The sequence below is a fragment of the Trichosurus vulpecula genome, chromosome 3 (assembly GCF_011100635.1).
Source record: "Trichosurus vulpecula isolate mTriVul1 chromosome 3, mTriVul1.pri, whole genome shotgun sequence".
In the NCBI taxonomy this organism is placed as follows: domain Eukaryota; kingdom Metazoa; phylum Chordata; class Mammalia; order Diprotodontia; family Phalangeridae; genus Trichosurus; species Trichosurus vulpecula.
This window is the reverse complement of record NC_050575.1, coordinates 305,955,352-305,982,813: the sequence shown is the minus strand read 5'-3', so window position 1 is coordinate 305,982,813 and position 27,462 is coordinate 305,955,352. Positions and strand designations below refer to the sequence as shown.

The following is a 27,462-nucleotide window of genomic DNA, read 5'->3' as shown; positions in this document are numbered from 1 at the left end:
GGTCTTGGCGAGGAGGGTAGGGACTCTGGTGGGGGTCGTCGGGGGCTCATTCTCCTCTGTCCAGCTCCCCCCCATTTCCCCACACTCGCCCTGAGGGTCGAGATGCGCCCTTCATGGAAGGAGCGCAGAATGGGGAGTCCCAGTACCCGGGCTCAAGTGCCGGGCCCCCATTGCTTCCCAGCCGCGACCCCCTTGGGCACAGTCCCCGAACCTCACTTTTCCTCAGATGCAAAATGGACTTAATGGTACCCGGCCGCAGCCTGCCCAGCTAGCACAGGGTGCAGAGAAAACACGGTCCTGCGCGTGCCAAGTGCGCCCCGCAGTTCGTAAATAAAGCGCTGTGCAAATGTGAACGACGGCTGTCAATGATTGCCTCGAGATGGTGGCCCTGGCTCTAAAATGGTCGCCTTTCCCCGGTGCTTCTGCCGTGGAAGGGGGCGAGGGGCAAAGGAGGTGCGGGGGAGGCTGCTCCGTCTTCTCCTTTAGACGTTCACCTGCGGCCGCAGGCGGGCCCGGATTCTCCGGATTGGTCCGATCGCCACATACGTTTGGCCAGGCCACAATGATATCTTGAAAGGCAGAAGACTCCAGCCGGGGCGCCCGTGGATGGCATGGAGCATCCCTGGGGCAGGCTGAAAACTCGGGCTTTCGGGACACCACTTCTGAAGTCCCCTCCCACTCAGATTGAGTGGCTTGCAAGAAACTCCAGTTTTGGCGCTGGCCTTAAGTTTCTTGATCGGACTGGAATGTTAAACATTTAGTTGTAGCCCAGACTTGACCTTACTTTGCTAGACCCCTCTAACACACTTTTGTACTTCTGCACGGTTCATCCATCTTTTTTCCCCCCAGACTTCAACTTTATGCCCTCCCCATACCTCTTTCTCCTATTCCCCAATTTGATGACCTCCCCTTTTTACCTGTCTTTTGTGAGTTGTCTTCTTCCCTTAGAATATAAGCTCCTTGAGGGCAGAAACTGTTCTTTTTGCTTGAATTTGTATCCCCAGCACTTAGCACACAGTGCTAGTAAGTGCTTAATAAAAATAAATTCATATATGTAGTAACTGCTTAACAAACCTTTGTTGCTTTGCCCTGCCTTTCTGAGGAAGAGTGGGGAGTCTAGCTCTAGGCAGTTAATTGGCATACTACAAATATTTTGTAAGATGGGACCCTGTTAGGTTTTGTACCTATCCATTGTCCTTTTGCAGAGCGAGCTCCTCCCTACCGTAGAATGGCCGTATCTCTTGTATCACCAATTCTAATAGCAAATGTGAAATTATTTCCTAGAGTTTGTTTTCTTTTACTTGTTTTTTAGAGAACACAATGTCAGCTGTGGGACAGCAACAAGAACAGTTGTCCCAATCAGATCTTTCCCCATCATCAAATTCATCTAGTTCCTTTGAGATAATAGACATGGATGCTGCCAGTTTGTATGAGCCGGTATCTCCTCACTGGTTTTACTGCAAGATAATAGACTCTAAAGAGACATGGATTCCTTTCAACACTGAAGATTCGCAGCAGCTGGAAGAAGCCTATGGTTCTGGTAAGCAGAACATAATGGCTTTTGGTAGATAACAGTAATTCATGTTTTTTTGGCACTTTAAAGTTTAGAATCTTAAGATCACAGAATCTCAGAGTTGGAAGAGACTTCAGAGGTCATTTAGTCCTAACTTGTACTTGACCTAGAAATTCCCCTTAAAACATCTCTGAGGAGTTCTCTTTGAGCCTGTTCTTAAAGACCTCCTTTGATAAGGAATTCCAAATATCTTAAAGCAGTCTATTCTAATCTTGGACAGTTCTAATGGTTAGATAGTTTTTCTTAATATTCAGCCTAAATTTACCTCTCTGCAACTTCTTATACCTATTTTTGCTAGTTTTGTCCTCTAGACCTAAGTGAAACAAATTTCATCCTTTTTCTACAGTCCTTTAAAACTATAGTACTTTAAAACAACTGTCACTGCCCCCTCAAATCATCATTAGGTTAAACATCTCCACTTTCTTCCACTGATCCTCAAGTGCTGTGGTTTTTACTTTCAGTATGCTGGTTATCCTCCTCTCCACATGTTCCAGTTTATCAATGTCTTTCCTAAAGTGTGGTACCCAGATCAGAGCACAGTACTCCAGTTGGGACCTGACCAGGTCAGACCTAAGCCAGGACTATTATTTCCCTTGTTCTGAGCAATAAATGATTAGTTTATTTGGAGGCCATCATGTCATATTGGCTTTCATTGAGTTTATGTAACAAATAATATGGAAATTCACAGCTCTTTTGCACCAGAATTGTCTAGCCATGCATCTTCTATTTTGTGTTTTTAAAGTTGATTTTTGAACCAAATTGGGAGACTTTATATTTACCTCTCTCAATTGTATTAGATCCAGTCCATCATTTCATCTTCCAAAGAACTTTTAAAGTTCTCAATCATATAATTGTTTGTTAGCTGTCTTTCCCAGTTTTGTGCAATCTGTAGTTGATAATAAGTGCTCCCTCTGTAGCTTTACCTAAATCACTAATAAAATTTTGATCAAAACCAGCAGTAGTTTACAAAGCATTTTCCTTGTATCCTGTATTAATATCCCAGTTTTATGGGTGAGGAAACAAGCCTAATGAAGTTAGGTCACTTGCCCACAGTCACCTAGCTCATAAGGAAGGAACTGAGTTGTATTGTGAACTCAGGTCTTCTGATTTCCCAAGTACCATAAATAAAATAGAACTCATAATAAATAATATTAACAAATCCTATACTTTTCAAAATAAGTTGAGAATGTTGTAACATTTTCATGTTAGGCATCTAGATAGTTCAGTAGCTAGGGTGTTTGTACTTGAGACCTGAGATTCCATTCTGCCTCAGGCATTTACTAGCTTGTGTGACCCTGGGAAAATCACTTAATCTCTCTCCTTGTCCTCTTCTGTGAAATGGGGATAATAATAGTACCAACCTCACAGGCTCTGATGAGATCCTCAGACATGTAAAGTGCTTTGAAAACTTTAAGACATTATATAAATGCTGCCAATCATATGAAAGCTACAAGCTTGACATGAGTACCTTCTGGTAAACCTAGCTAACAATAAGTTATGGCTATCCAGAATTCTTTGGAAGTCAGTGGAAGAATTTTGAAATGAACATTTCTAAGTACTTAAATGGTTTTTATTTTAATTTGTTTTTGATGAGACTTTTTCAAAAATGTTTTTGTGTACTTTTCTGCCTTTCTGCATTGAGTGTACAGGATTTGTTTTAGCCTTTTATGATGACTAAGGGCCATCATAAAATCCTAAAATTGAAAGAGATTTAGAAGTAGTTATTAACATTACTTACTGTGCTGCACTGCAATATAATCATTTCCTTAGGGGCTATCGAGGGATGAAGTTTTAATCATTTTTAACACGTAATCCTTATTTTTTGTAGATTGTTTTTGTAGTTTTGTTTCAGCCATCGATTTTGGGGGGGGGCAGGGCAATTGGGGTTAAGTGAGTTGCCCAAGGTCACACAGCCAGCACATGTGTCAAGTGTCTGAGGCTGAATTTGAACTCAGGTCCTCCTGACGCCAGGGCTGGAGCTCTGCTCACTGTGCCACCTAGCTGCCCCTAGCCATCGATTTTTGATGCTGTTGTTACCTATATCTCTTAACAGCCATTTTCTCTTCTTCTAATAGGTTGCTTCTCATTTCATTTGTTCTTGGCTTGGAAATAATATAACCAAGCTTAGAACTGAATATAAATAAGGGTAAATAGACTGAGTAAGGACTTGAGGGGCTGTGTTAGTAAAATGTATGAGGTTTAGGTTGTAGGTTTTGTGACATTTATTTTTGTTGTTCAGAAACTTTATTTCCTTCCTGTTTTTTTGGTTGCGCTATGGAAAAGAGAGGCATGACTGTCTTGTTTAAAACTTTTGTTTGCATTATTTGAAAACAATACCTTTTAGATTTAGCCAGCTTATTTAAAAATGTATCTTCCCAATTTGTTTTAGTTTATCTTATCTTTGAATATAAGGCTCTTATTTATAAATAGGCGTTTCTTTAGTTATTAGAAAACTGGGTTTTCTAGCTTCAGTGCCATTTGAAACATATCGGTTTTGGATTCTATAGAATAGGGTTAAAAAGGCCTAGAATATAATGTCCTATTAAATAGGGTAAAAAAAATCAGGTACTTGGGGCAGATAGGTGGCGCAGTGAGTAGAACACTGGCCTTGGAGTCAGGAGGACCTGAGTTCAAATTCAGCCTCAGACACTTGACACACTAGCTGTGTGACCTTGGGCAAGTCACTTAACCCCAATTACCTTGCCTTCCCCCCTCCAAAAAAACAAAAAACAAAACAAAAAAAATCAGGTACTCACAGCAGTCACAGATTTAATTTTTAAATTCAAGCAAAAAATTCAGAAGGGAACTCCTTATGCTTAGTTTTTCTAAAATAGATTTCTTATGGACAATTACCCTGTAAACAGAAAAGGCCATTCCCTGTTCTCATATGCAGCTTTTGGGTAATAGTTTGCTTGTACCTCATATAACTCAAGTATGGTTACAAGGAAATTTGTAAAGTTCTTAGGGACTACTTTACTTAGTATCATCCGTATAAGCTGACAGTGCCATGGATTTGCAACATCATCCAGAATTTAATGTAGAATTATATTGTCTTTTTTTTTTCTGTTGTTAAATGTATTTCTCTTCTCCTCCCCATTTTCCTGTTAGATGATTGTAACGGAAGGGTTGTTCCCACTGATGGGGGCCGATATGATGTACATTTGGGAGAGAGGATGCGGTATGCTGTGTACTGGGATGAGCTAGCATCAGAAGTGAGACGCTGTACCTGGTTTTACAAAGGAGACAAAGACAATAAATATGTTCCCTATTCAGAGACCTTCAGTCAGCAATTAGAGGTAACTAAGCTGCTTCACATATAGCCACCACTTTCCTTAGCTTTTGTCTTCCTTTACTTCTTTTTTAAAATCTCTGCATCCTGAGTTGTCTGATTTTGTATCAACTCCAGAGATCATGGTGTAGTACTGGAATCATAGATTCTTAGCATTCCTTTCTTCTCAAGTTAAATTTGAAAGAAATTTTTATGGTTTTGTTTTTAAGACTTTAGAAATGTTCTGCATTTTTCTTATTATATGGTCATTCTTCTTTTTTTTTGTTTTTTTTGTTTTCGTTTTGTTTTGGGCAGGGCAATTGGGGTTAAGTGACTTGCCCAAGGTCACACAGCTAGTACATGTGTCAAGTGTCTGAGGCCAGATTTGAACTCAGGTCCTCCTGACTCCAGGGCTGGTGCTCTACTCACTGCGCCACCAAGCTGCCCCATATGGTCATTCTTAATGTTTGTTGTAGTTAACACTATAGAATAGGTTCTTTATGTCTGTTTTCCTCCCTTGTGCTGTAGAATTCTGGAATCACATTATCTTGAAATTAAAGGTACTTGTAAATTGCACTCTACTCTAGCAAGATTCTTGTGCCTAAGTTGTTTTTACTTGAAATGCTATTGGAAGACTCTAATGAAATGTCTTTTCTTCTAAGGAAACCTACATGCTTGCTGTAACTCTTGATGAATGGAAAAAGAAACTTGAATCCCCAAACAGAGAAATCATTATATTACACAATCCAAAGGTAATCAAAGACTTCCTCTGATATGATGAAAATTTGAATTGACTTGGTAAAGAGAATGCAGTTTCTTGCTTTATTTCCTCTCTCAGGATTCAGTTTAGTTTCTTCAATAATTTTTTTTTATCAAGAATATACATTTTCTTAAGAATTTGATTAAGATTATTTATCTTCACCTATCTTGTGATAAAGGAAATACTTTATAGAAAGATGTGCTGGAGTGAATTAGGAAGCCACTATGTACAGAGTACTACACAACTGTATGAGTGTGCCTTCTACATGTTGCAAGCCAAAGAGAGTAACGTTTCCTTTATATGAATGCAGGAGTGTGACAGTTGTATCTAACTATTTTAATTATATGCCTGTCACTCCTTGAGCCAAAATAAGGGAATGAGTTTCTACTTGTTTGACTCATTTAATTAATATGGAGACACATTGCTTACTCCTGACAATGAATTAAGTAAAGCATGTATCTCTTATGGTATCCACCAAGGCCCAGGTAAGTATGCTTATTTATTTCTCCAGTACTTTCCCCTGCCTCTGCCTCTGCTTTCTTCAGATCTATATCTCATCTGCTTAGGGCCAGGCTCTCCCTGCCTTTCCTAGATGACAGTTAACTAACTTGACTTATACTAATATGGTGAGGGCAGAACATTATGGAGATTCCCAGAACTCTCTCCAACAGTTCCTAGACTATTGTGGACTTCTTAATGGGGTTTTTCTGGAGATAATTGCTTATTCTTTGGTCTGTAGTATTAACTTATATAAATTAAGATAAAATCATATAATGCTGATGAAGTTAATATAAAATTACTAGTGTCAGCTGGTAGAATATGAAGTTTAATCTAACTTAAAAAAAGTTATAGTTCAGGAATATTACAAGAAATTAACTCTTCCCTGTTGAAAACATCCTGACAACTCAGTTTACCCAGTGCAGAATCTTAAGGTACAGTAGCAGTTACAAAAACCTAGAGAGAAGAGGATATCAAGGGGAGGAGGGTGCTCAACAGTGTTAAGGTTGCAGAGGAGGAGAATTCTTGTTTCTGATTTGAAAGTATATGTTTATAACATGTTAGAAATTATGGTTGCCTCCTTTGTTAGATGTCCTCAGAGGGATGACTTCAACATAGACTTTGTTCATGGATTTGATATTTTTGTTTAAGCTGATGGTCCATTACCACCCAGTGGCAGGATCTGATGAATGGGGATCTATACCTACTGAGCAAGGACGCCCCAGAACTGTGAAGAGAGGAGTTGAGAACATCTCCGTTGATATTCCTTGTGGTAACTTTTGATAAATATGTCTTTTTCATATCTCCCAAAACAGAATGTCTGTGTATCCATTTTCTAAATGGTGACCTTTTTATGTAGGCTTAGATTTCCTTGTTGTTTAAGTTAAAGCTTTAAAAAATAGCCTTAAGACATATGGATTTATTCTGGTAAAAGATCAGCATTTGCTTTTATTTTTTTTCTGAATTTAAATACCAGGTAAGATCAGGGTTTCCATATACTAAGTACAGGAAAAGAGTATATCGCAAATGTAACTGTGAATCTTTACCAGTTACATATTGTTTCTTTCTCCTTCAATGTATACAAAAAATTTAACATTTATTTTCAGAGTTACCTACAGCTTGTATGAGTTTCTTATTGACTTTTCTTTTTTTCTCTTTTTTGAATTAAAAAAATGATTCAGTGGCCTTTTTCTTTTTTATTTTTATAAACCTTTCAATAACTTCCTTTCTCTCAACAATTTGAAAGAAAAACAAAAACTTTGTATCAGATATGCATAATCAAGCAAAACCCACATATTGGCATGTCTGAAGATGCATATTTAATTTTTCACCTTGAGTTCATTGCCTCACTTAGGAGGTAAGATAGAATGTTTTATCACTGACCCTCTGGACTTATGGTTGGTTATTGCATTGATTGAATTCTTAAGACTTTTTAAGTTGCTTTTCTTTACTGTGTTGTTTTTCTTGCATACATTGTTCTCTGGGTTCCTCTCACTTCACTCTGTATCAGTTCATAAAAGTCTTTGGTGGCGCCCTCAACAGTAATAGGAAAATTAGGAAGGGAGAGTACTTGGGAAAGATAATGAGTTCAGTTTTGGACATGCTGAATTTCAGGTTTCTTCAGGATATCCAGTTTGAGATATCTGCTGGGAAGTTTGAGAAGCAAGAGTGGAGGTCAGGAGAGAAGTTAAGAGTTGGATAAATAGATCTGAGAATCATCAGCATAGATATGATGATATCATCAATTGAATAGTATTTAGAGGAACAAGAGAAGCGGGCCCAGGTCAGCCCTTGGGAATACCCATGATCATTGTTTATGACTTGATATAAATCTCGCAAAGGGGATTAAGAAGGATTGGTCAGATAAGTAGGAGGAGAACCAAGAAAAAGAGCAGTGTTACAAAAACCTAGAGAGAAGAGAATATCAAGGAGAGGAGGGTGCTCAACAGTGTCAAGGTTGCAGAGGAGAAGAATTTTTAAAAATCCATTAGATTTAGCAATTAAGAGGTCATTGATATCTTTGGAGAGAGCAATTTCAGTTGAAGGATGGGGCCAGAAGCCATATTGCAGAAGAAAGGAAGTGGCAACAGCTAGCAGGGATGAATGGTTAAAGTGAGGGTTTTTGAGGATAGAGGAGATATGGTCATGTTTGTAGGCAAGGAGAAGTAGCCATTAGGTAGAGATTAAAGATTAGTGAGAGAGAAATGAAAAGAGATTAAAGATCCAGTGAGAGGGAGATGATAAATGGGGCAGTCTGGGAGAAGATGGAATACAGTGGGATCACTTATGCATGTGGAGGGATTTGCCTTGTCAAAGAAAAGGGCCACCTCTTCGTGTGATGCAGGATTGAAGGAAGAGATAATGGCAGAAGGCATATAAGTGATGTGAGATAAAGAGGAAAGCAAAAGAGGGAGCTCTTGGTGAATGGCCTCATTTTTGTTCAGTGGGAAAAAAACAACAAAAACTTTAGTAATTTTTTGGCCTTAGTTTCAAATTGGTTTCCAGATTGACTAGAACAATTTACAGCTCCACAAGTCTTGTATTATCATGCTTATTTTCCCACATCCCCTCTAAGAGTTGTAATTTTTGACAGTCTGATGGGTGTAAGGTAGAAGCTCAAAGTCGTTTCTCTAATTATTAGTGATCTGGAGCATTTTCTCATATGTGTATTGATAGGTTTGGGTATCTTCCTTTGAAAACTGCCTTGTTAAATCCTTTGACCATTTATCTGTTTGGGAATGGCTCTTCTTTGTGTATATTTGAATCAGTTCTGTATATAACTTGGATATAAAACCTTTAGTAGAGAATCTTACTACAAAGATTTTTTTCCAGTTAACTATTTCCCTTCTAATTGTAATTGTATGTGTAAAAAACTTTTCAATATTATGTAATAAAAATGTCCATTTTCAATTGTTAAGAGGACTTATAGAAAAATGGGCACATTGATGCACTGTGCAAAGAGCTGTGAATTGGTCCAAACCAGTTTGGAACTGTGCCAAAAGTTACTAAGTCGATACTATATTAAATTAAATTAAATCCTTTGATCTGGCAGCTAGGTGGTGTAGTGGATAGAGTGCTGAGTCTGGAGTCAAGAAGACTCTTCTTCCTGAGTTCAGATCTGGCCTGAGACACTTACTAGCTGTGTGACCCTGGGCAAGTCACTAAACTCTGTTTGCCTCAGTTCCTCATCTGTCAAATGATCTGGAGAAGGAAATGGTAAATCCATCCAGTATCTTTGCCAAGAACACCCCAAATTTGGTCACAAAGAGTTGGACACAACTGAAAAATGACTAAACAACAAAATGCTTTGATTCAGAAATACCGTTATTAGGCCAATATACCCCAGAGAGATCAAAAACAGAAGCAAAGGATCATATGTATAAAAATATTTATAGCAGTTCTTTGTTGTAGCAAAGAACTGGAAGCTAAGGGAGTATGTACTGCTTGGGGAATGGCTGGACAAAAAGGAATAATTTCAGAGAAACCTGGGAAGACTTGTATAAACTGATGCAGAGTAAAGTGAGTTGAACCAGGGGAACAATTTATACAATGACAAGAAAACAATTTAAACAATAACAACAATACTGTAAAAGCAAACAACTTTGAAAGGCTTAAGAATCCTGATCAACGTAATGACCAACTATAGTTCCAGAGGACTAATGATGAAGCATGTTCCCACCTCTTGGCAGAGAGCTGAGGGACTCAGTTTGCAGAAGGAGAAGTACATTTTTGGACATAACCAAATGTGGACATTTGTTCGTTTTATTAACTCTTCATATGTGTTACAAAGGTTTTGATTTTCTTTCTTCTTACTTTGGGGAAGAGTAATGGAGAGGGAGAGGAGAAGTAGGGATTGGTTTACAAAAAAGTAAAAAGAAAAGAAAAGAAAGAGGGTGGGGGTGGGCACAGAACAGAAGGCAGGCCTGAAGGAATCACAGACACACTTGACAGCTTTAAATGTAAGTCATGGACGTTTTTGTGTACTTAAAAAGAAAATCAAGTTGTACATAACAGAGAGACACAATTTAATGTAAAAAATGTCCATGTATCTTCTGAGTTCATCTCTATTGTTGTTTGGCCACAAACTCTTCCTCTATTCATACTTGCAGTAGTTGCTTTTTTCTTGCTTCTAGTTTGTGTATGATCTGACTTTTAATATCTAAATCATTTATCCACTTGGAATATATCTTGACACACACAAACATATACATATATGTATATACATATATGTATATATAGATATTGGTCTAAACCCAGTTTCTGCTAGACTACTTTTCTCATTTTCCTAGCTTTTTTGGTCAGATAGTGAGTCCTTGCCCCCATAGTTGGAATTTTGGGGTTTATTGAACATTTTGCTTCTTTCATCTGCTTTTATTTATGAAGAATGTTTCTTCTTTACTCTGTTTTTCTTTTAAGAGCTAATTAATCATATGTAATAGTACTATCCTACATTTGTATGGTGCTTTTTAAGGTTTACAAATCCTTTTCCCTCAGTTGTCCTTATTTTATTTGAGACACAAAGAAGGTAAGTGATTTACCAGTGTTGTACTTCTTATAAGCATCACAGCGAGGATTTGACACTGGGTCGCTTGATTTCCAAGTTCACCTCTCTTTCTATAACTGTACAGAATTAGCATTGAAACCAGCCAAAAGCCCTCTTTCCAGGAAGTGACTTTTCATACTACATGTTTGGTGTGTTCCTGATGATATAGATGGTTATGGACAATGTAAAAGCAGTTTTTAGAATGACCTTGATGGGTGTCCATGGCTGGTTTCTTATTTCACAACATATTTAAACTGGGTATTAAGTCTCCTTCTGCTTGCTTTAGAATTGGCAAAACTGTATTATAAAGTTATATCCTTTTGGATAAAGTCCTGATACTAGATTTTTACTGAAATTGCTGAGAATTTGGATGCTGATTTGATGGATATATTTATCAGAAAAGATTTTTATAGACTTCTTCCAAGAACAGTTAATTAGAAACAAAGTCAAATAACTCTTTTGTCCTAAGTTCTAAGATAGAGCTTTGTTTTTAGCATAGTTCCATATAATATTTATTATTTGTTATCTTGCCCATTTAAATGTGAATATTACCAGTTGTCATAATCAGTTAGTCACGTAGGCTAACTTTTGATTTAATTTCTAGGAGAACCCTTACAAATAGATCATCTGGTTTTTGTGGTTCATGGTATTGGACCAGCTTGTGACCTTCGATTCAGAAGCATTGTACAGTGTGGTAAGTTTGCAAAACGTGTATGTGATTAGATTTCCTAAACAGTGTTCAGAAGGTATGCCTGCAGGCTATGACAGTAACCTTGGTGGTATAATCAGATTTGGAAGAGTTAAAGAAGACTGATGAACATCCAAGCTTCTTAACTCAGAAATAAAATGCTTTTGAATCTCTAAGGATAACACATGGATAATAGATAATCTCTTAATTAGTACATGATGCGTAGTCAAATCCTAAATACTTATAGAAATGTGTTTTCTCTATCCGAAATGCCATAAATGTCAAGAAGACGGTAAGGGTTGCTAATGGTCCAGGTGAAAAAGAAAAGCTTTAATGAAACTCTTTGTAGGTTTAGATTCACCTAACAAACTTTGTTTTTTAAAAGTAGTTTTTTCTTTTTGAAAGAAAGTAAAAATATCCAGTTAGGCAATCAACATTCAAACCAACCATCTTAAGTAGTGTGACCATGAGCTGGAATTGTCTTATGGAAGATAGGTTTTATGTGACAAATATTCTCAGTTATGTGTTATTTTTAACTTAAAATGTTTTTAAAGCAAATTTTTCATAGCTTAAATTTTTACATCACCTACATTTCCTATTATATCCCTCTCAAAGGGCCATTCCTTTGTAATAAAAGATTAAAAAAAAAAAGGAGAAAGGAAAAGAGTTCTGTAAAACTAACCAACATATCAAAAAAGTCTGACATTAATATGTGTTATTCCACAGCCGTACATACGCGAGGAAGCCAGTGAGGGGTAGGGAGTAGTATTTTTTCATACCTGGCCTTTTTTTTTTTTTTGATGGGATAAGCTTGATCATTATAAGTTTAAAACATTTAATCTGATGGTTTTATTGGTGCTGTTTTTTCCTTTTAAGTTGTAGCACTGCGTAAATTTGTTTCCCCGATTCTGCTTACTCAGAATGATAAGTGTGATTGTAAGTAAGTAGAAAATGTTAAAGAATTTGATGGTATGGCCTACTCACAATGAGCTTTGAGCTTTTTGTGAGAAGCTTGCTATGACAGAACAGAAATAAGTTTGAAACCAACATTTTTAATGAAATGGTTTGTAGGTTATAATGATTATTTAAATTGATAAATTCTCCTTCATCCCTAACTTTCTCTTCTTTTCTTCACCTCCCTTCACCTCCACCCCCTCCACTGCTAAGGGAAGTTAGTTAGCTGTTGTGAAGATAAGATGTCATAAAGTCAAAAAAGTATTAAAAGAAGATATAGTTAGATAAATTATTGATTCACAATGAAATTTTTTTCCTTCTAGTTAATGATTTCCGTGGCGTTTCCTTAAACCTGCTACAGACACACTTTAAGAAAGCTCAAGAACAGCAACAGATTGGCCGGGTAGAGTTTCTTCCTGTCAACTGGCATAGCCCTTTGCATTCTACTGGTGTGGATGTGTGAGTCAAGTCTTTAAACTTTGAGTTAGTTAACTGTGATTATGTACTTATTGAAGCTTTGTAGTAGGGCTTGCCTCTATTCGTTGAAGTATCCATTGATATTTCTGGCATCAGTAGAAGTCCATTGTGGGTCCTTTAGACTACTAAGAAATCTAGACTCCTGTGTTTTCTTTTCAACTTATTTATTTTTAGTTTTCAGCGTTCGCTTCCATATGATTTTGAGTTCTAAATTTTCTCCCTCTTCCCTTCCACAAGGAGGCATGCAATCTGACATAGGCTCTATAGATACATTCATATTAAACTTATTTTCACATTAGTCCTGTTGTAAAGAAGAATTAGAATCAATGAGAGGAGCCACAAGAAAGAAGAAACAAAACAAAAAAGAAAGAGCATATAGTATGCTTCAATCTGCATTCAGACCCCGTAGTTCTTTCTCTGGATGTGGATAGCATTTTCCATCATGAGTCTTTTGGAGTTGTCTTAGATCCTTGCATTGATGAGCAGAGATAAGTCTATCAAAGTTAGTCATTGCATAGTGTGGCTGTTACTGTGTACAGTGTTCTCTTGGTTCTGCTCACTTTACTCATTATCAGTTCATAATAATCTTTCCAGGTTTTTCTGTTGTGTTTTTGTTGTTGTTGTTGTTGTTTTGTTTTTTGGCAGGGCAATTGGGGTTAAGCAACTTGCCCAAGGTCACACAGCTAGTACATGTGTCAGGTGTCTGAGATCAGATTTGAACTCAGGTCCTCCTGACTCCAGGGCTGGTGCTGTACTCACTGCGCCACCTAGCTGCCCCTTTCCAGGTTTTTTTGATGTCCATCTGCTCACCGTTTCTTATAACACAATAGTATTCCATTTCATTCATGTATTACAACTTGTTTAGCTATTCCCCAATTGATGGGCATCCCCTCAATTTCCAATTCTTGGCCACCACAAAAAGAGCTGCTATAAATATTTTTGTATGTGTGGGTCGTTTTTCCATTTCTATGATCTTTTTGGGATATAGACCTAGAAGTATTATTGCTGGGTCAAAGGGTATGCACAGTTTTATAGCCCTTTGGGTATAGTTCCAAATTGCTCTCCAGAATGGTTGGATCAGTTCATAACTCCACCAATAGTGCATTAATGTTCCAATTTTCCCACATCTTCTCCAACATTTATCATTTTCCTGTTTTGTCATGTTAGCCCAATCTGATAGTTATGATGTGGTACCTCAGAGTTGTTTTGATTTGCATTTCTCTAATCAATAGTTGATTTAGAGCATTTTTTCATATGACTAGCTAGCTTTAATTTCTTCATCTGAAAACTGCCTGTTTGTTCATATCCTTTGACCATTTATCAGTTGGGGAGTGACTTGTATTCTTATAGATTTGACTCAGTTCCCTCTATATTTTAGAAATGAGGCCTTTTATCAGAGATACTTGCTGTAAAAATCTTTTCCCAGTTTTCTGCTTCCCTTCTAATCTTGGTTGCATTGGCTTTGCTTGTGCAAAAACTTTTCAATTTAATCTAATCAAAATTATCTGTTTTGCATTTTATGATGTTTTCTGTCTCTTGTTTGGTCATAAATTCTTCCGTTCTCCATAAATCTGACAGGTAAACTTGTTCTCTTGGTTTGCTTATAGTATCAGCTTTTATATCTAAATCATGTTCCCATTTTGACTTTATCTTAGTATATGGTGTAAGATGTTGGTCTATGCCTAGTTTCTGCCATATTCTTTTCCAGTTTTCCCAGCAGTTTTTGTTAAATAGCAAGTTCTTATCCCAGAAGCTGGAGTCTTTGGGTTTATCAAACAGTAGATTACTGTAGTCATTGACTACTGTGTCTTGTGTACCTAACCTATTCCACTGATCCACCACTCTATTTCTTAGCCAGTACCAAGTATTCGATGATTGCTGCTTTATAATACAATTTAAGATCTGGTAGGCCACCTTGCCTTGTATTTCTTTTCATTAATTCCCTTGATATTCTGGATCAAATTTTGTTCTTCCAGATGAATTTTGTTTTTTTTTCTAGCTCTATAAAATAATTTTTTGGTAGTTTGATTGGTATGGCACTGCATAGGCAAATTAATTTAGGTAGAATTGTCATTTTTATTATATTAGCTCGACCTACCCATAAGAAACTGATATTTTTCCAATTATTTAGATCTGACTTTATTTGTATGAAAAGTGTTCTGTAATTGTTCATATAGTTCCTGGGTTTGTCTTGGCAGGTGTTTCTTTCTTTAGGGCAAAATGATTAAATTCTGAACCACCCTCTAGATTAAACACAATTCTTATTGGATAAAAGAGGGAGTTGTTGTACCATTTTGGAACATTTTTGATTGTATCATCACTACACATCCCTGCAGTTACGTTGGCTTCTCAACAATATTGCTAAACAAGGCTTCCCTCCCGTAGCACATATACTCTTGCTTTTTCATTTTCCTTTATTTCCATACATGTTAGTAATATATGTTCAGCTTTTAAAGAAGGTAAGAAATTCCCAACCTTGAAAGAAGTAACACTAGAGCTGTCATTGACAATGTGATAGCCAAGGCTTTTCTAGTTAAAAACTGCCCCTTGTTAAGACATGATACCAGAGAAGTTAGGTAGAATAAGGACATCTGTTGTGAACTGGGGGAAGAAGGAAGTCCTTTACAGGAGTAGCAATGAATTCACCAGACCACTAAGAGGTGATATTTTTCACCAAAAATGTGAAGAAAAAAAAGGGTATTGCTTTTCTACCCTTGCCCCGGGTGAAAATTAGCCTTCCCAATCCTGTTTTTTTCAGTCCTTCACACCTGTTATTTTTGTACATGCTGTTTTTTCTGGATAGATAACTCATATTCTTTCTTAAGTGAGCTGGAGTCATGGGCTACTTCACTTCAAGGTTGATCATTCTGGAAACCCTAAAATGGACTTTTCCTAAATGGGAAGCTGAGACTGGCTGACATCTGTGTCTCTGCTACTCCCTGACTTTTCCCTTCCCATTAGCAGCCTTCTCTTTCCTCTTGGCTCCTCTCAACCACTTCTTGCTCTCAGAACACAGCTCTTAGAGGCCACGTCCCTCCTGATGAGTCCCCAGTCTTTCCTTTTGCTGACTGCCAGAATTTTGAAACCCTTCTCAAGGAAGATACTACCCTTTTTATTTCCTCTTCCCTACCCCCTTTGCCTCCCCACCAAAAAATTGATAGATACCAAAATTTGATAGATACCAAAATTTCTCTTTTTGAGACATAGGAAACGGCATGCCTTTAGACAAACCCTTTTCATCTTTAAGTACTCAAAATGAATTTGTTTCTGGAAGATAACATGGAATTGGCTAGAGCACTTTTATTTGGGTCTCCAGCTAAAATCTCTCTCCTGTTTTCAGAGATCTGAGGAGAATTACTCTGCCCAGCATCAACCGCCTTCGGCATTTCACCAATGACACAATTCTGGATGTCTTCTTTTACAATAGCCCCACCTACTGTCAGACTATCGTGGACACAGTTGCCTCTGAAATGAACCGAATATATAAACTCTTTCTGCAGAGGAACCCGAATTTCAAAGGGGGCGTATCCATAGCTGGTCATAGTTTAGGTAATAATAATAATAAAAGCTCATATTGATGTGTTCTCAAGGTTTCTTATATGCATTATCTCATTTTATCCTCAGAACCCAATGAGATAAGTTGCGCAAGTATTAAGACCAATTTACAGATGAGAAAAATTAGTCCATAAACATTTATTAAGTGCCTGCTATGTGCCAGACACTGTGCTGAGCACTGGGGGTACAAAGAAAAGAAAAGACAGTTCCTACCCTTGACCTCACAGTGTAATAGGGGAGACAACATGCCAACAAACTGTGGACAGACAAGCTACAGATGGTACTGACTGCAAACTGAGGCTTAAAGTAGATAAATGACTAGCCAAAGTCACAGAGCTAGTGAGACCACAGACTGAAACCCAGGGCTTTGATTCCAAACCTAATACCATTTTCCACACCACTGTGTTGCTTCCCAGTTCTTTGGGTCCATATCAGGTTCTGTAATGTACAGCTGAAAGCCTGTGCGAAGTATTTGGAGTTGATGTTGGAATAGGGGGGAAAGGATTTTTCAGACTTATGTACAGCAGGCTGCTATCTTGTTTTTGTCTTTTTGGGAAAAATAACAAACTAGGAAGGGTTAATGCTAGTTGTATTTTTCCTGCTTTCTTCCCCTTTATTTTTACAGGATCACTTATATTGTTTGATCTCCTAACAAATCAGAAAGATCCTTTGGAGGATAATGACAGTGAAAAGGTAAATTACTTCTTTAGTGGTTTAGTTAGTAAAAAAATTTGGCATTTAGAATCCAGTTTCTGAATTGAGGTCAGACTGATTGAGTTTAAGTGCATTTTATTTTTCAGTAAATATAAATAGAAGATTTACTGTATCTAGTGTACTTTGGTGGCAGAGGTGTTTTACAATGTGTAGCAAAATTATTAAGTAACCAAACATGGGCTTTGGTTAATATGATGCAAATGTATAGGCTTAACCAGTTGTAAGATTATAGGGTTGTATAAGGGAATTTAGATGTCATCTAGTATTTATTCCCCATAGTTTACATATGAGGAAACTGAGTGTTGTGTAAATGCATTATTTATAAATTAGTTTATAGTTTAAATGCACGAGGAGAGCTTCCTGTTTTAAAAAAAAATACTGCTACAAGTTCTTTTGTAAAATAAATCACTGACTCTTGTTCTTATCATTCATCTGGTGTCTTAACGCAGATTATGTTATGTTGTATTAGTTATTTTTAATGTTTCCTCAAACTAAAGCAGTTATCATGTCTGCTTTTTTGTTTTCCTAGAACCTAGTGTATTGTAGGTGCTTAATAAGTGTTTGCTGATAATGATAAATTATTTGAAAAATAGAATAATTACATTGCAATTTGTGTTTTATATAAGTCTAGATTTCATATCTGTTTTGTTCATATTAAGGTACCTGAATCTGATAGGCCTTTTTATGATATTAATAAAATTATATTAACAAATGATATTTTATTACTAACAAAGTATCATTAAAATGTTTTTTATAACAATATAAATATCAGTAAATGAGAACTTTGTAATTTAATTTTATAAAATGTGATGTCTTCATATTTAAGAATAATTTCCTGTATTTTGTTTTCAATACAACAGACATTTTTCAATAAAGACAGAAACAACATTCCCCTCCATCTCCCCCTGCCCCACCCTAATACAGTATATTCCCTGAAAGGTTGGTTTACTAGTTAACAGCAAGGATGTTTTCTTTACTTTTGATAGTATAGAAGTAACTAGTACTTGACTACAGTTTTACTGTCTCTGATCTATTTACTTTATTCTGTAATTACCAGGTTACTCCAGGGGTTGTCCTGGATCAGGGCGATATACTAGACCTAGAAGAGGATTTGAAGAAACTTCAGCTCTCTGAATTCTGCAATATTTTTAAGAAGGAGAAAATAGATAAAGCAGCTCTGGTAAAATCTATCTATTGTTAAAGTAGTTGTTATTATCTTGTATTACGTTACCTCAATATTTTTGTTACTTGTCAGAGCCTTTGAGTAATTGTTATTGAATGTCTGCCGTATGTTTGGCGGAGTACGGAATATAGTACCTGCCCTAAAGAACTGTCATATCATTTCTCTTATCTTTCAGGATTTGTTGAGTGCTTACATACATATAGTGCTATATAGTTTAATGTTGGCATGATTCCTATTCCACGGAGTTGTAAGTCTAAAGCAGGCAACACATATGTAGGCATAAAAGGACATGCGTAACTTTATTGTTATAAAGAAATATTATGAAAGCAAGAATCAATCTAGTAAGTGAAATAATTTCCTAATTTTTACTATGGCAAGTTCAGTGATTGACTCTTGCATAACAGAAGGTTTTTAATATTCTAATATTTATTTTTAAGAACTGGTATGTTTATGTGCTTAAGTATTTCAAAAGATCCACAATTTCATCATTTTAGATATTCCCCTCCAGCATAGATTGCATTCCCTCAGTGGTTTGGGGAAAGAGTCTTAAAGAGATGCTATGGTCCAAAAAACAGTTATCATCTAGTGGCCAACCTTCTGCTGAGAAGTGTTTTCAGTTAGGTTAGTTCTTGGAAGACAGATACACAGCCTATGAATAGGCCCCTTACTTGAATCTTAACTTATTAGGATTTGGCAGTTTGTACATGCTGGCATCATCTCCAAGGAATCAGAGTTATTTCTCTGAACTTATGGAGGCTCAGAAGAGAGCTCAAGTGTAAATTATATATACGTACATCTGTGAGTTTTTCTTCCTAACATTTTTGTTCTTTTCACTTTAAGTAGAGGTCCTAGTTGCTAAAATGTTTTTCATACATGTGAAGTCATGTCCTTTTTTAGCAGATATTTCTGATAATAATACTTTGTTAAAGCCAAATTTATGTTATATTCTGGATATTATTTTCCTCCTTGTTTCTATGGATAGTAATCAGGCAAGAATATGACAATTCAGCCTTTACTTAGAGAATGAGGGTGGAAGTCAGAATGTTTTTTCTCTACTTTGTAGCATCACTGAGTGTCTACCTTCTGCTTCCTCCACAAGAATAGGGTATATCTTCTACAGCAAAGTAGTGATATTTGTATCATTATAACATTGACATCTTAGAATTTTAAAGTCCTTTTTATATTTCTTTTGTATCCTTTTAAATGAAACTGTGATATTAGGGAGCCAGAGCAATGCAAAAATGTAGATCTAAAATAAAGCAAAAATCCTAAGCCATTATAGGAGGCCCGGCTCTGTTCTCTTCAGGAGACCCAATATTTGTGTTGTCATATTTACCTAGAAGTAAAGCATTTGATTCTCTGTGCCTAGGCTTTGTGTACAGACAGAGATCTTCAGGAAATGGGAATTCCTTTGGGACCAAGAAAGAAGATACTACACTATTTTAAGAATGGGGAAAACACACCGGTAATAAACTTATATTGGTCTAAAATTCTTTCTGTTGTTTGGTGATGCATCTCTATCAGGTTGTCAGATCTTTCTGCCTGGCAGAGCATTCACTCAGGGTGGTGGGTGGGCAGGGGTGTGATATTTTGGTTTTTGACTCTATATAGTCTTTTGCACCTCATCCACATCTACTAAACCTATTAAAGTTTCCAGAATTCTAACCTACCTTGATCTTCTGCCAGTCTTTGATTTCTTCAGCTGTTGAATGTTTCCAATCCCACAGAAATTGGTTTGATTCGGTCTTTCAGTTTTTTCCTTGGCTTTATTTTCTTGTTCCATGTTTGTTGTTCCATTTCTCATGCCAATGAAACACATTATAAATTCTGATCTGGCAGTTGAAATAGTTCAGAGAATTTCCTAGTAAGTACACATTTCCCATCCAGTTTTCCTCTATCTGTTTTTCTCCTTTATCTATTTTCTATTCCATTTCTTTCTCTGTTTTTCTTAGCTAGTTGGCTAATGTTTTACCAACTCTTGGCCATTTGGCTGTTCCAGTTTGCACAACACTTTGGAGTGTGTTTAGAGATATTATAGCATTACTGTCAGGCAGCTGTTGGCCTAGCTTGTTTTCTAAGTTTCTTTTCTCTTTTGGCTCTACTGGCTACCATTTCAACAGTAGTTTCCTTCTTGCTCCATTGCCTTTTAAAAGTCAAAAGTAAGTTGTTTAATCCTTTGGCTGATTCTCTTGCAAGGCACCTCTAAAGAATTTGAGTTTTTTTGTTTTAAAATTTTCAGGGTATTAACAAACAGAATCAGCAGTCGGCTTTGGGAGGGAATTTACCTGTACTTTCAGAAAAATTCAAGGATTGTAGTAGTACTGATGGTGCTGGAAATGATGAGTATTTGGATATTAGCATTGGACAGGTAACAACAAAATTCTTTTGGGGGGGAGCATTTTGAACAATGGGTGTTCTAGAAACAAAGACATAATTTGTGAATGGTGTTTTCCCTCCTCTTCTCAACTTCCCCAGGCTTCTGTGAAATACCCTAGGCTAATTTATAAACCAGACATTTTTTTTGCCTTTGGGTCTCCTATTGGAATGTTCCTTACTGTCCGAGGCCTGAAAAGAATCGATCCCAGCTACAAACTTCCAACATGCAAAGGTTTCTTCAATATTTATCACCCTGTAAGTACTATATGGTTATGGCTTTACCTCAGTCAGTAGTCACCAGTCATTTTATAGGCACCTGCTATGTGTCAGGTACTTGGGATACAGACTAAAATCTCTCTGTCCTTAAGGAGCTTACATTCTATTGGAGGAGTCAACATGTACTTAAATATATGCAGAATAAATCCACGGTAATTTGGAGGGAGGGGAGATAGAGGAAAGCAGGCATCATTCATATTAAGGTGGCATGTCAACTGAGTTTTGAACGAAACAAGGGATTTTAAGAAATGGAGGTGAAGAGAACATGCATTCCAAGTATGGAGACAGGAAATAGATTGTCATGTGGGTAGAACAGCAAGAAGACCAGTTTGTCTAAACAGTAGAATATGTGAGTAGGGTGTAAATATATATTAAGTTTGAAATGGTAAGTTGGCACCTGGTTGTGACTCTTTAGTGGTAGAGGCAACTAGAAAACAGTGTGTTAGCCTGTTTGGTTGGTTTGCTTCTTTCCTACATTATTCTACTATAATCACTGGCCTGGAAAAGACTTAATTTATCTCTTTTTGCCTTTCTGTAGTGAGCTTGTGACTGCTTGTCTCTTCTTGTCTTTCTCTGGCAGAAGTAAGTCTAGCTATTGCTTTTCTATGCAGTTTGACCCTGTGGCATATAGGATTGAGCCAATGGTGGTTCCAGGAGTGGAATTTGAGCCTATGCTGATCCCTCATCATAAAGGCAGGAAGAGGATGCATTTGGGTAAGGCTGAATTAAGAATCAGGCAGGTCTGGAACTGATGGTTTAGACCATGACAATGGACATGGCTTCTGGCCTATTCTCTTTAGCTTTGTTCTGAATACTCAGGTCCTTAAAATTCCTTTACCAATGTATGTTTTAGAACTGAGAGAAGGCTTGACCCGGATGAGCATGGACCTAAAGAACAATGTGCTGAGTTCCCTACGAATGGCCTGGAAGTCTTTTACCAGAGCTCCATACCCAGCCCTTCAGGCTACAGAAGCAACTGCTGCAGATGAAACTGAGCCTGAACCTGAAGCAATTCCAGAGAAGCCCAGTGGTTGGTGGAGTTCCTGCATTAGACTGGGGAGTCCTTCTGTTATCCATAGTCCTTGGGCTTTTTTCTTCACTCCTGTTTGGTGGCTTCTATAGGCCTTGATGGCCACAAGTTATAGAAACAGTATGTGGTATCAATATCCAGGAAATAATAAGCATGCTGTAGTGAATAAAATCCCAACTATTTCTTGCCTGAGAAGTCTTGGGGTGAGACTCTTGAAAGCACTTGTTTCTCCTTCAAAAGAGAGTTTCTTTAGGACTCATTAGATAGTTTTCTCTGCCTCTTTTTCCTGTGGTTTATCTTATGTTCTAGTTCCGTAGGCTAAATCTGGGATAGTCTAGGTACTTGTCTACTCCTTGTTAATCCCACAGCCCTTTGGCTTTAGTCTTTCCTTTGTCACTGAGTTTTGGTAATGTTCAGATTTATTTTGTGAACTAGGAAGTCCACTCAAAAACAGAACCAGCGAAATGGCTTAAGTGGAAAGAATGCCAGTGCTTTAAATCGGGTCAGCAAGTTATGGCCCATGTGCCAAAGGCCCATCACCTGGTTTTGTTTGGCCCACAAGCTTTTTTTTTTACATTTTATTGAATGAACATAAAAAAAAACCCGACAAGCCAACATTCTTAGCTTATGAGCCATAGAAAAACAGGCGACAGGCTGTAGGTTGGTGACTCCTGATTTAAACGAAACCAATGGGATTGGAGAAAAAGCCTTAAGGGAGGGATTGAGAAAAGGATGCTGAAAGGAAGCTAGCTATTCCTCTATATGGGGAACAACAATTTAATAGTAAACAGGAAGTTTAGAATAAGAAAAGAAAGATAAAAATTCGATTGCTCTTACCTTGGTTCCTCATATCTAGATGTTCAAGCAGGAGACTTGCCTGTGGCAGACAAAGAAGAAGCCGCTTCTATCAATGTTGGAATGCTGAATGGGGGCCAACGCATTGACTATGTATTACAGGAGAAACCTATTGAAAGCTTTAATGAATATTTATTTGCACTGCAAAGCCATCTCTGCTATTGGTAAGTCAAGGGCTTTTTTATCCTTGTTTGCACCCTAGGCAATATGAGTTAAATACAGAAGAACCAGATAGTGGATATTTATATGACTGAACTGATTTTTCCTTATTCAGGCAAAGTTATAGAATAGTATTGCCTAATTAGTGGTTATTATTTTTCAAAATTATGTTATTTCTTTTCACTTGTAATGTATTCTCTTACTGGATTGGAGCATATGGTTAATGATACCAAGGTCATAGTTTCAGTTCCCTGAATTAATAATTTAGCTTCACTCTTTTATAAATGTGTGCTGTTTGATAGTCACAAGAAGGCCTAGTGAGGGTATGGATGAACTAAAGAAAATCCATCACTATTATGGAAAAGTAGATAAAAATTTATGGATGAATATGTAGTGGTAGCTACTAGACAAAGCTTCAAGAGGACAAGGATTGTACCTTATTGAAACCTTTTAATAACCCAGTTATAGTACTCTGCATACACCAAGAGTTGAATAAATGTTTAGTAAAATTGTTTATATTGAAGATACAGCTTCATTAAGTCAGTTTAGAAGGCATTTTGTCTAGCTAGATGAGAAAAATCTTTTTTAGAAAAATGACCATTTAAGACATTATCAGATATAAAGTTAGAATTATTTTGCAAGAGATGGCAACCTGAACCATAATATGTCCAGGTCCATTTATTTTCTAGGAACTAAGGTCTGACATTTTTTATGAATTATCCTGAATGGTGTTGATGTCATTGCTTATCTCAATAGGGAATCTGAGGATACAGTTTTATTGGTCCTTAAAGAAATCTACCAAACCCAGGGAATCTTCTTGGATCAGCCTACCCAGTGAAAAACACCACCTCTACCTTATCTGTGGCTGCTTAATGTAAGCTTTCAGTTGTCTCCTAGTTCTTTATATAAGAAACTCCAGAGTATTAAGTAGTTACAAGCATATTCTGCTGCCACCTCCATCACCAAGATCTAGGTTATCAGTCATTTTAAAAGGGACTATTAGATCAAAAACAATCTATGTATTGTGTTAGTGATTTTGTTGAAATGTCATTTTTAGGATCTTGACTTGGAATCTCATAAACTTTGAAACCAGCAAGGAAACTTGTGTTGATTTAAACTTCTCACATTCATAACTAGAAAATCTCTATCAGGTAATGGTGTGCACCTTGTTTCTGCTAATTACTGCTATGCAGTGACCTCTCTTTTCCTTCTCTTCTTTAGATGAACACTGAGGACTGCTTCTTAAAAAACTCACCTTTTCCATTGCCACTGCCACCTTCTTGAACATGGCCTGCCCCCTGTCCCCTGCCCCCGCCTGCCATGGGGAGGGAAAATCAACTTCCTCTGGAAGTTTTGTGTATACTTTTATCACTGGTTTCATATGAAAATTATTATCCTTTCATCATAGCCAGTGGTAAGGGCATCTTCAGTTCTCAGTATCTTCTCTCTGTTGATGACAGATGTAGGCTGCAAAATCGACTTGTCCATATTGGGTTTGAGTAAATAGAGAACTTCCTCTTGAACTGTTTGGAAAAATCCCTTGTTGTTTGTGACTTCAACCTACCAGCTGGCAGGATGAGTGTAGATACTGAGAGATAGCATCCACTTCTGGGTAGTGGTGAGATAACCCGTATTCATTTCAATGTATATGCACCCTGAGTCTGAGTGGCATTGTCATGGAACTCCACGAAGGAAAGGGTCTTCTGAACTAGGGTTAAATCAGGTACTTATGTCCAAAGATGTCGGATGACTTAGAACAGTAATTTCAGACTCAAATAGAAAAGGATCCCTGCCACCCATATTGATGTAGAAAACCACAAATTAACATTCTGTTGTATTTTTATTTATTCTGTTGAATGTTTCCCAATTACATGCTAATCTGATTCAGGCCTCACTTTGGTTTTCTGCAGGCCTGTTTGATACCTCTGTCTTAGAAACTTCCTTTCCATATTATACCTCATGCTGGGAAGCTCAGGACACAGTTTGATGGTCATTTAATGTAATATCCCTAATAATACTAGCTGATGTAATATAGAGGGTGAGGTTAAAAAAGCCTAAATAACTTCTTTGGGAATGCACAAACACAGTGCAGTTGATGAGCTCTGTTAGGCTGCATGTACTAAAAATAAAACAGGAAGTCTGCTAACTGAACCATTTCAGCGAAACAGAACCTTTATAAAACCCACTTGGGTGAGGGTGGTGCTTGCCCTCTACAAGCATGGTTAGGATGCCGTTTGTAAACTGCCACTTTGTTCTATCTCCACTCCCCCGAGTGCTTATTAGAAGAGCTCTTGGCTGGGTACGTTGGCTGAGCCCGTGCTTTGGGGCAGCATTCCTGTAACTCATCCTGGATGGTAGGGTCTCCAGGGGCCAAAATGATAGCCATGGCACTATATACACACTGCCAGCTGAGCCTGGAATGGTCTGACATTTGTGTAAAGGCAGGAGAATTTATATGAGAGGACCAATGCCAGTAAGTCACTTTTTTTTTTTTTAAAGGTACCTGCACAGTTTGGGAATGCCTTTCCCTTCGTGGCTTAGGTATTACCACCCTTTGTGGGAGTAAAACTGTTGCAAGTTTCACCACAGTCTTTACTCGTTTGAAGAATGTCACACTCCATTTCTCAAGCACTAGAAGCAGAAAGGCTTCATTTTAAAATAAATTTATCATATGACTGTACTAAGGCTAGAACCATCTTGCAGTATATCTTCAGGGTAGCAGTGGCCTTTACAGAGAAATGCTAGGAGGTGGGAAAGCTCCCTGGCAAAAGGCCATTCTGTGCTCATCTCACTGACTGAATGAAGAGAGCAAGACAGAACCTGGCCTTTTCTTGTACCCCTGATTGCAAGCAAATACTGACCAAGGAACTTAGAAACCTGTTACATAGGATGTTGTCTACTATGTTTCTTACGTAAAATGTGATGAGTTTAAACTAAATGTTGACAAAGGCCCCAGGAGGCATCTGAGCTGTGCATTGTACAGCTGCTGCCTCTGGTGTGAGCTGTGCTCTGGGTACAGAGAAGCAAGTCACAGTTGAAGAACCAAAGGACAAGCAATGTTGATCCCTTCTAACCAAAGATGGAAAAGGTATAAATAGGGTAGCTGAGATATAACCACTGCATACTTAAAGTGGGGAGTATTAGTGAGGAGGAATGGTTTGTAAAAGAGCTGTCCTTTGTCCCACCCACCTGTGATGTATCATGGTATGTATGGTGTGTATCTGTTGGATGTCATTAGCCTTTGACTTAACTTTCATTTGTATATTATTTGCACTACTTAAAATTCATCCTGTGCAATCTCTTGACCAAGCCTGAAAAGCTTATTTAGTTTAATGTTCTAAAATCCTCCCCAGTGCAGTGACATTTTGCACATATTCCTGGCAATAGAATAAGCACTGCCTATTTTAGCAAAAGCAACTGTTTGCAGCATGGAATAACAGTCCTGATTGGCTTTTCAATTTGGGGCACTTTTGAAATGTTTGTTTTTTATAATGTGAACCTATCTATAATTCTTCATTGAATTCTGAAATAAAACCTTACTCACAGACCTAGCTGCTTATTTTACTGGGTTTAATCTGCTTTTCAATAAAGAAAGCTACATCCTCTGTTTGTAATTGCATTTTTAATCTCAGGACAGAGCATTCTCAGAAACACCAAATCTGGACTGGCAATGAATTGTGGGCAGTTCTCAATCAAAAAGGACGTTTACTTCGGTTTTCTACCAAAGTTTGTATTACTTTGCTCACACTTGCCAAAAAAATAGGGCAGAATTGGGGGATTAGATTGATGTTTTTCTTGGTGAAACTATTTTTTCCTAAAGTAAGTTATTTATGCCAGAAAAAGTAGACAATTACTATAAAGCTCAGTGTAGGTAGTGTAAACTTGCAGCCATTCAGAGGAGACAGCTTAACCTCTTGTCCATTTGAACTCTGCTCCAGCATTTTAGATTTTCCAGTTTGCACAATATGGTTTGCTATGGTGCTGCCTTAAAAAAGTGGCATGAAGAATATAACGCCCAATTCTAACTTTTCTCAGGGAAAAGAACTTTTATCAAATGCCTTTTCTAGTTAGTAACCATTTTTACTGTAAGCTTGAAAACTGCCTGTACTTATAAAAATATTGGCACCAACTGATACCTGAATTCTGTTCTCAGTATGCATGGTGGTGTTCTAAGAAAAGATGAGGTACTTAGCCAGGCTTTCTAAAGAGGTGTCGACTATGCGCCAAGGCAGTGGGTTTCCAAAATAAAAGTTTAAGGCAATCCCTGTCTTAAACGTAGTTCTTATGTTCTTCTGGACTTAGGTCTTCTCTTTTAACCTCTTGACAGTGAAAAGGTCAATGACTTCAAAGAGCCTTACTCACGTTAACAGAGGACGCTGGCTACCATTTATTTGTGGTTAAGGCTATGTGACATTGGAAAAATAAGCTGAAAAGTAAAAATTTCAGTCACACTAAGATTTCAGTCTAGTTAACAAAAGAACTGCTTTTCCTGTTTTTGGTTTCTTTTGCTGTCCCAGTCACACTAGTTGGAAATATAGACGCTAAGAGAAGAT

General features: G+C 37.4%; 1 protein-coding gene across 2 annotated transcripts; it reads left to right on the top strand.

Moving 5' to 3' along the window:
* Nucleotides 1-1,318: 1,318 nt before the first annotated feature.
* Nucleotides 1,319-26,514, top strand: DDHD2 (DDHD domain containing 2). Of its 2 annotated transcripts, XM_036750304.1 has the most exons (17): nucleotides 1,319-1,540; nucleotides 4,682-4,869; nucleotides 5,504-5,593; nucleotides 6,751-6,871; nucleotides 11,247-11,336; nucleotides 12,608-12,743; nucleotides 16,102-16,310; nucleotides 16,942-17,009; nucleotides 18,088-18,210; nucleotides 19,583-19,678; nucleotides 20,453-20,581; nucleotides 20,689-20,844; nucleotides 21,477-21,579; nucleotides 21,719-21,895; nucleotides 22,752-22,914; nucleotides 23,666-23,783; nucleotides 24,131-26,514. In XM_036750304.1, the coding sequence occupies exons 1-16, from the start codon at nucleotides 1,321-1,323 to the stop codon at nucleotides 23,745-23,747; spliced, it is 2,151 nt and encodes a 716-aa protein (XP_036606199.1). In that variant the 5' UTR covers nucleotides 1,319-1,320; the 3' UTR covers nucleotides 23,748-23,783; nucleotides 24,131-26,514. The 2 variants fall into 2 exon arrangements, with proteins under 2 accessions (XP_036606199.1, XP_036606200.1); XM_036750305.1 differs by lacking the exons at nucleotides 21,719-21,895; nucleotides 22,752-22,914; nucleotides 23,666-23,783; nucleotides 24,131-26,514 and having other exon boundaries at nucleotides 21,446-21,523.
* Nucleotides 26,515-27,462: the final 948 nt, after the last annotated feature.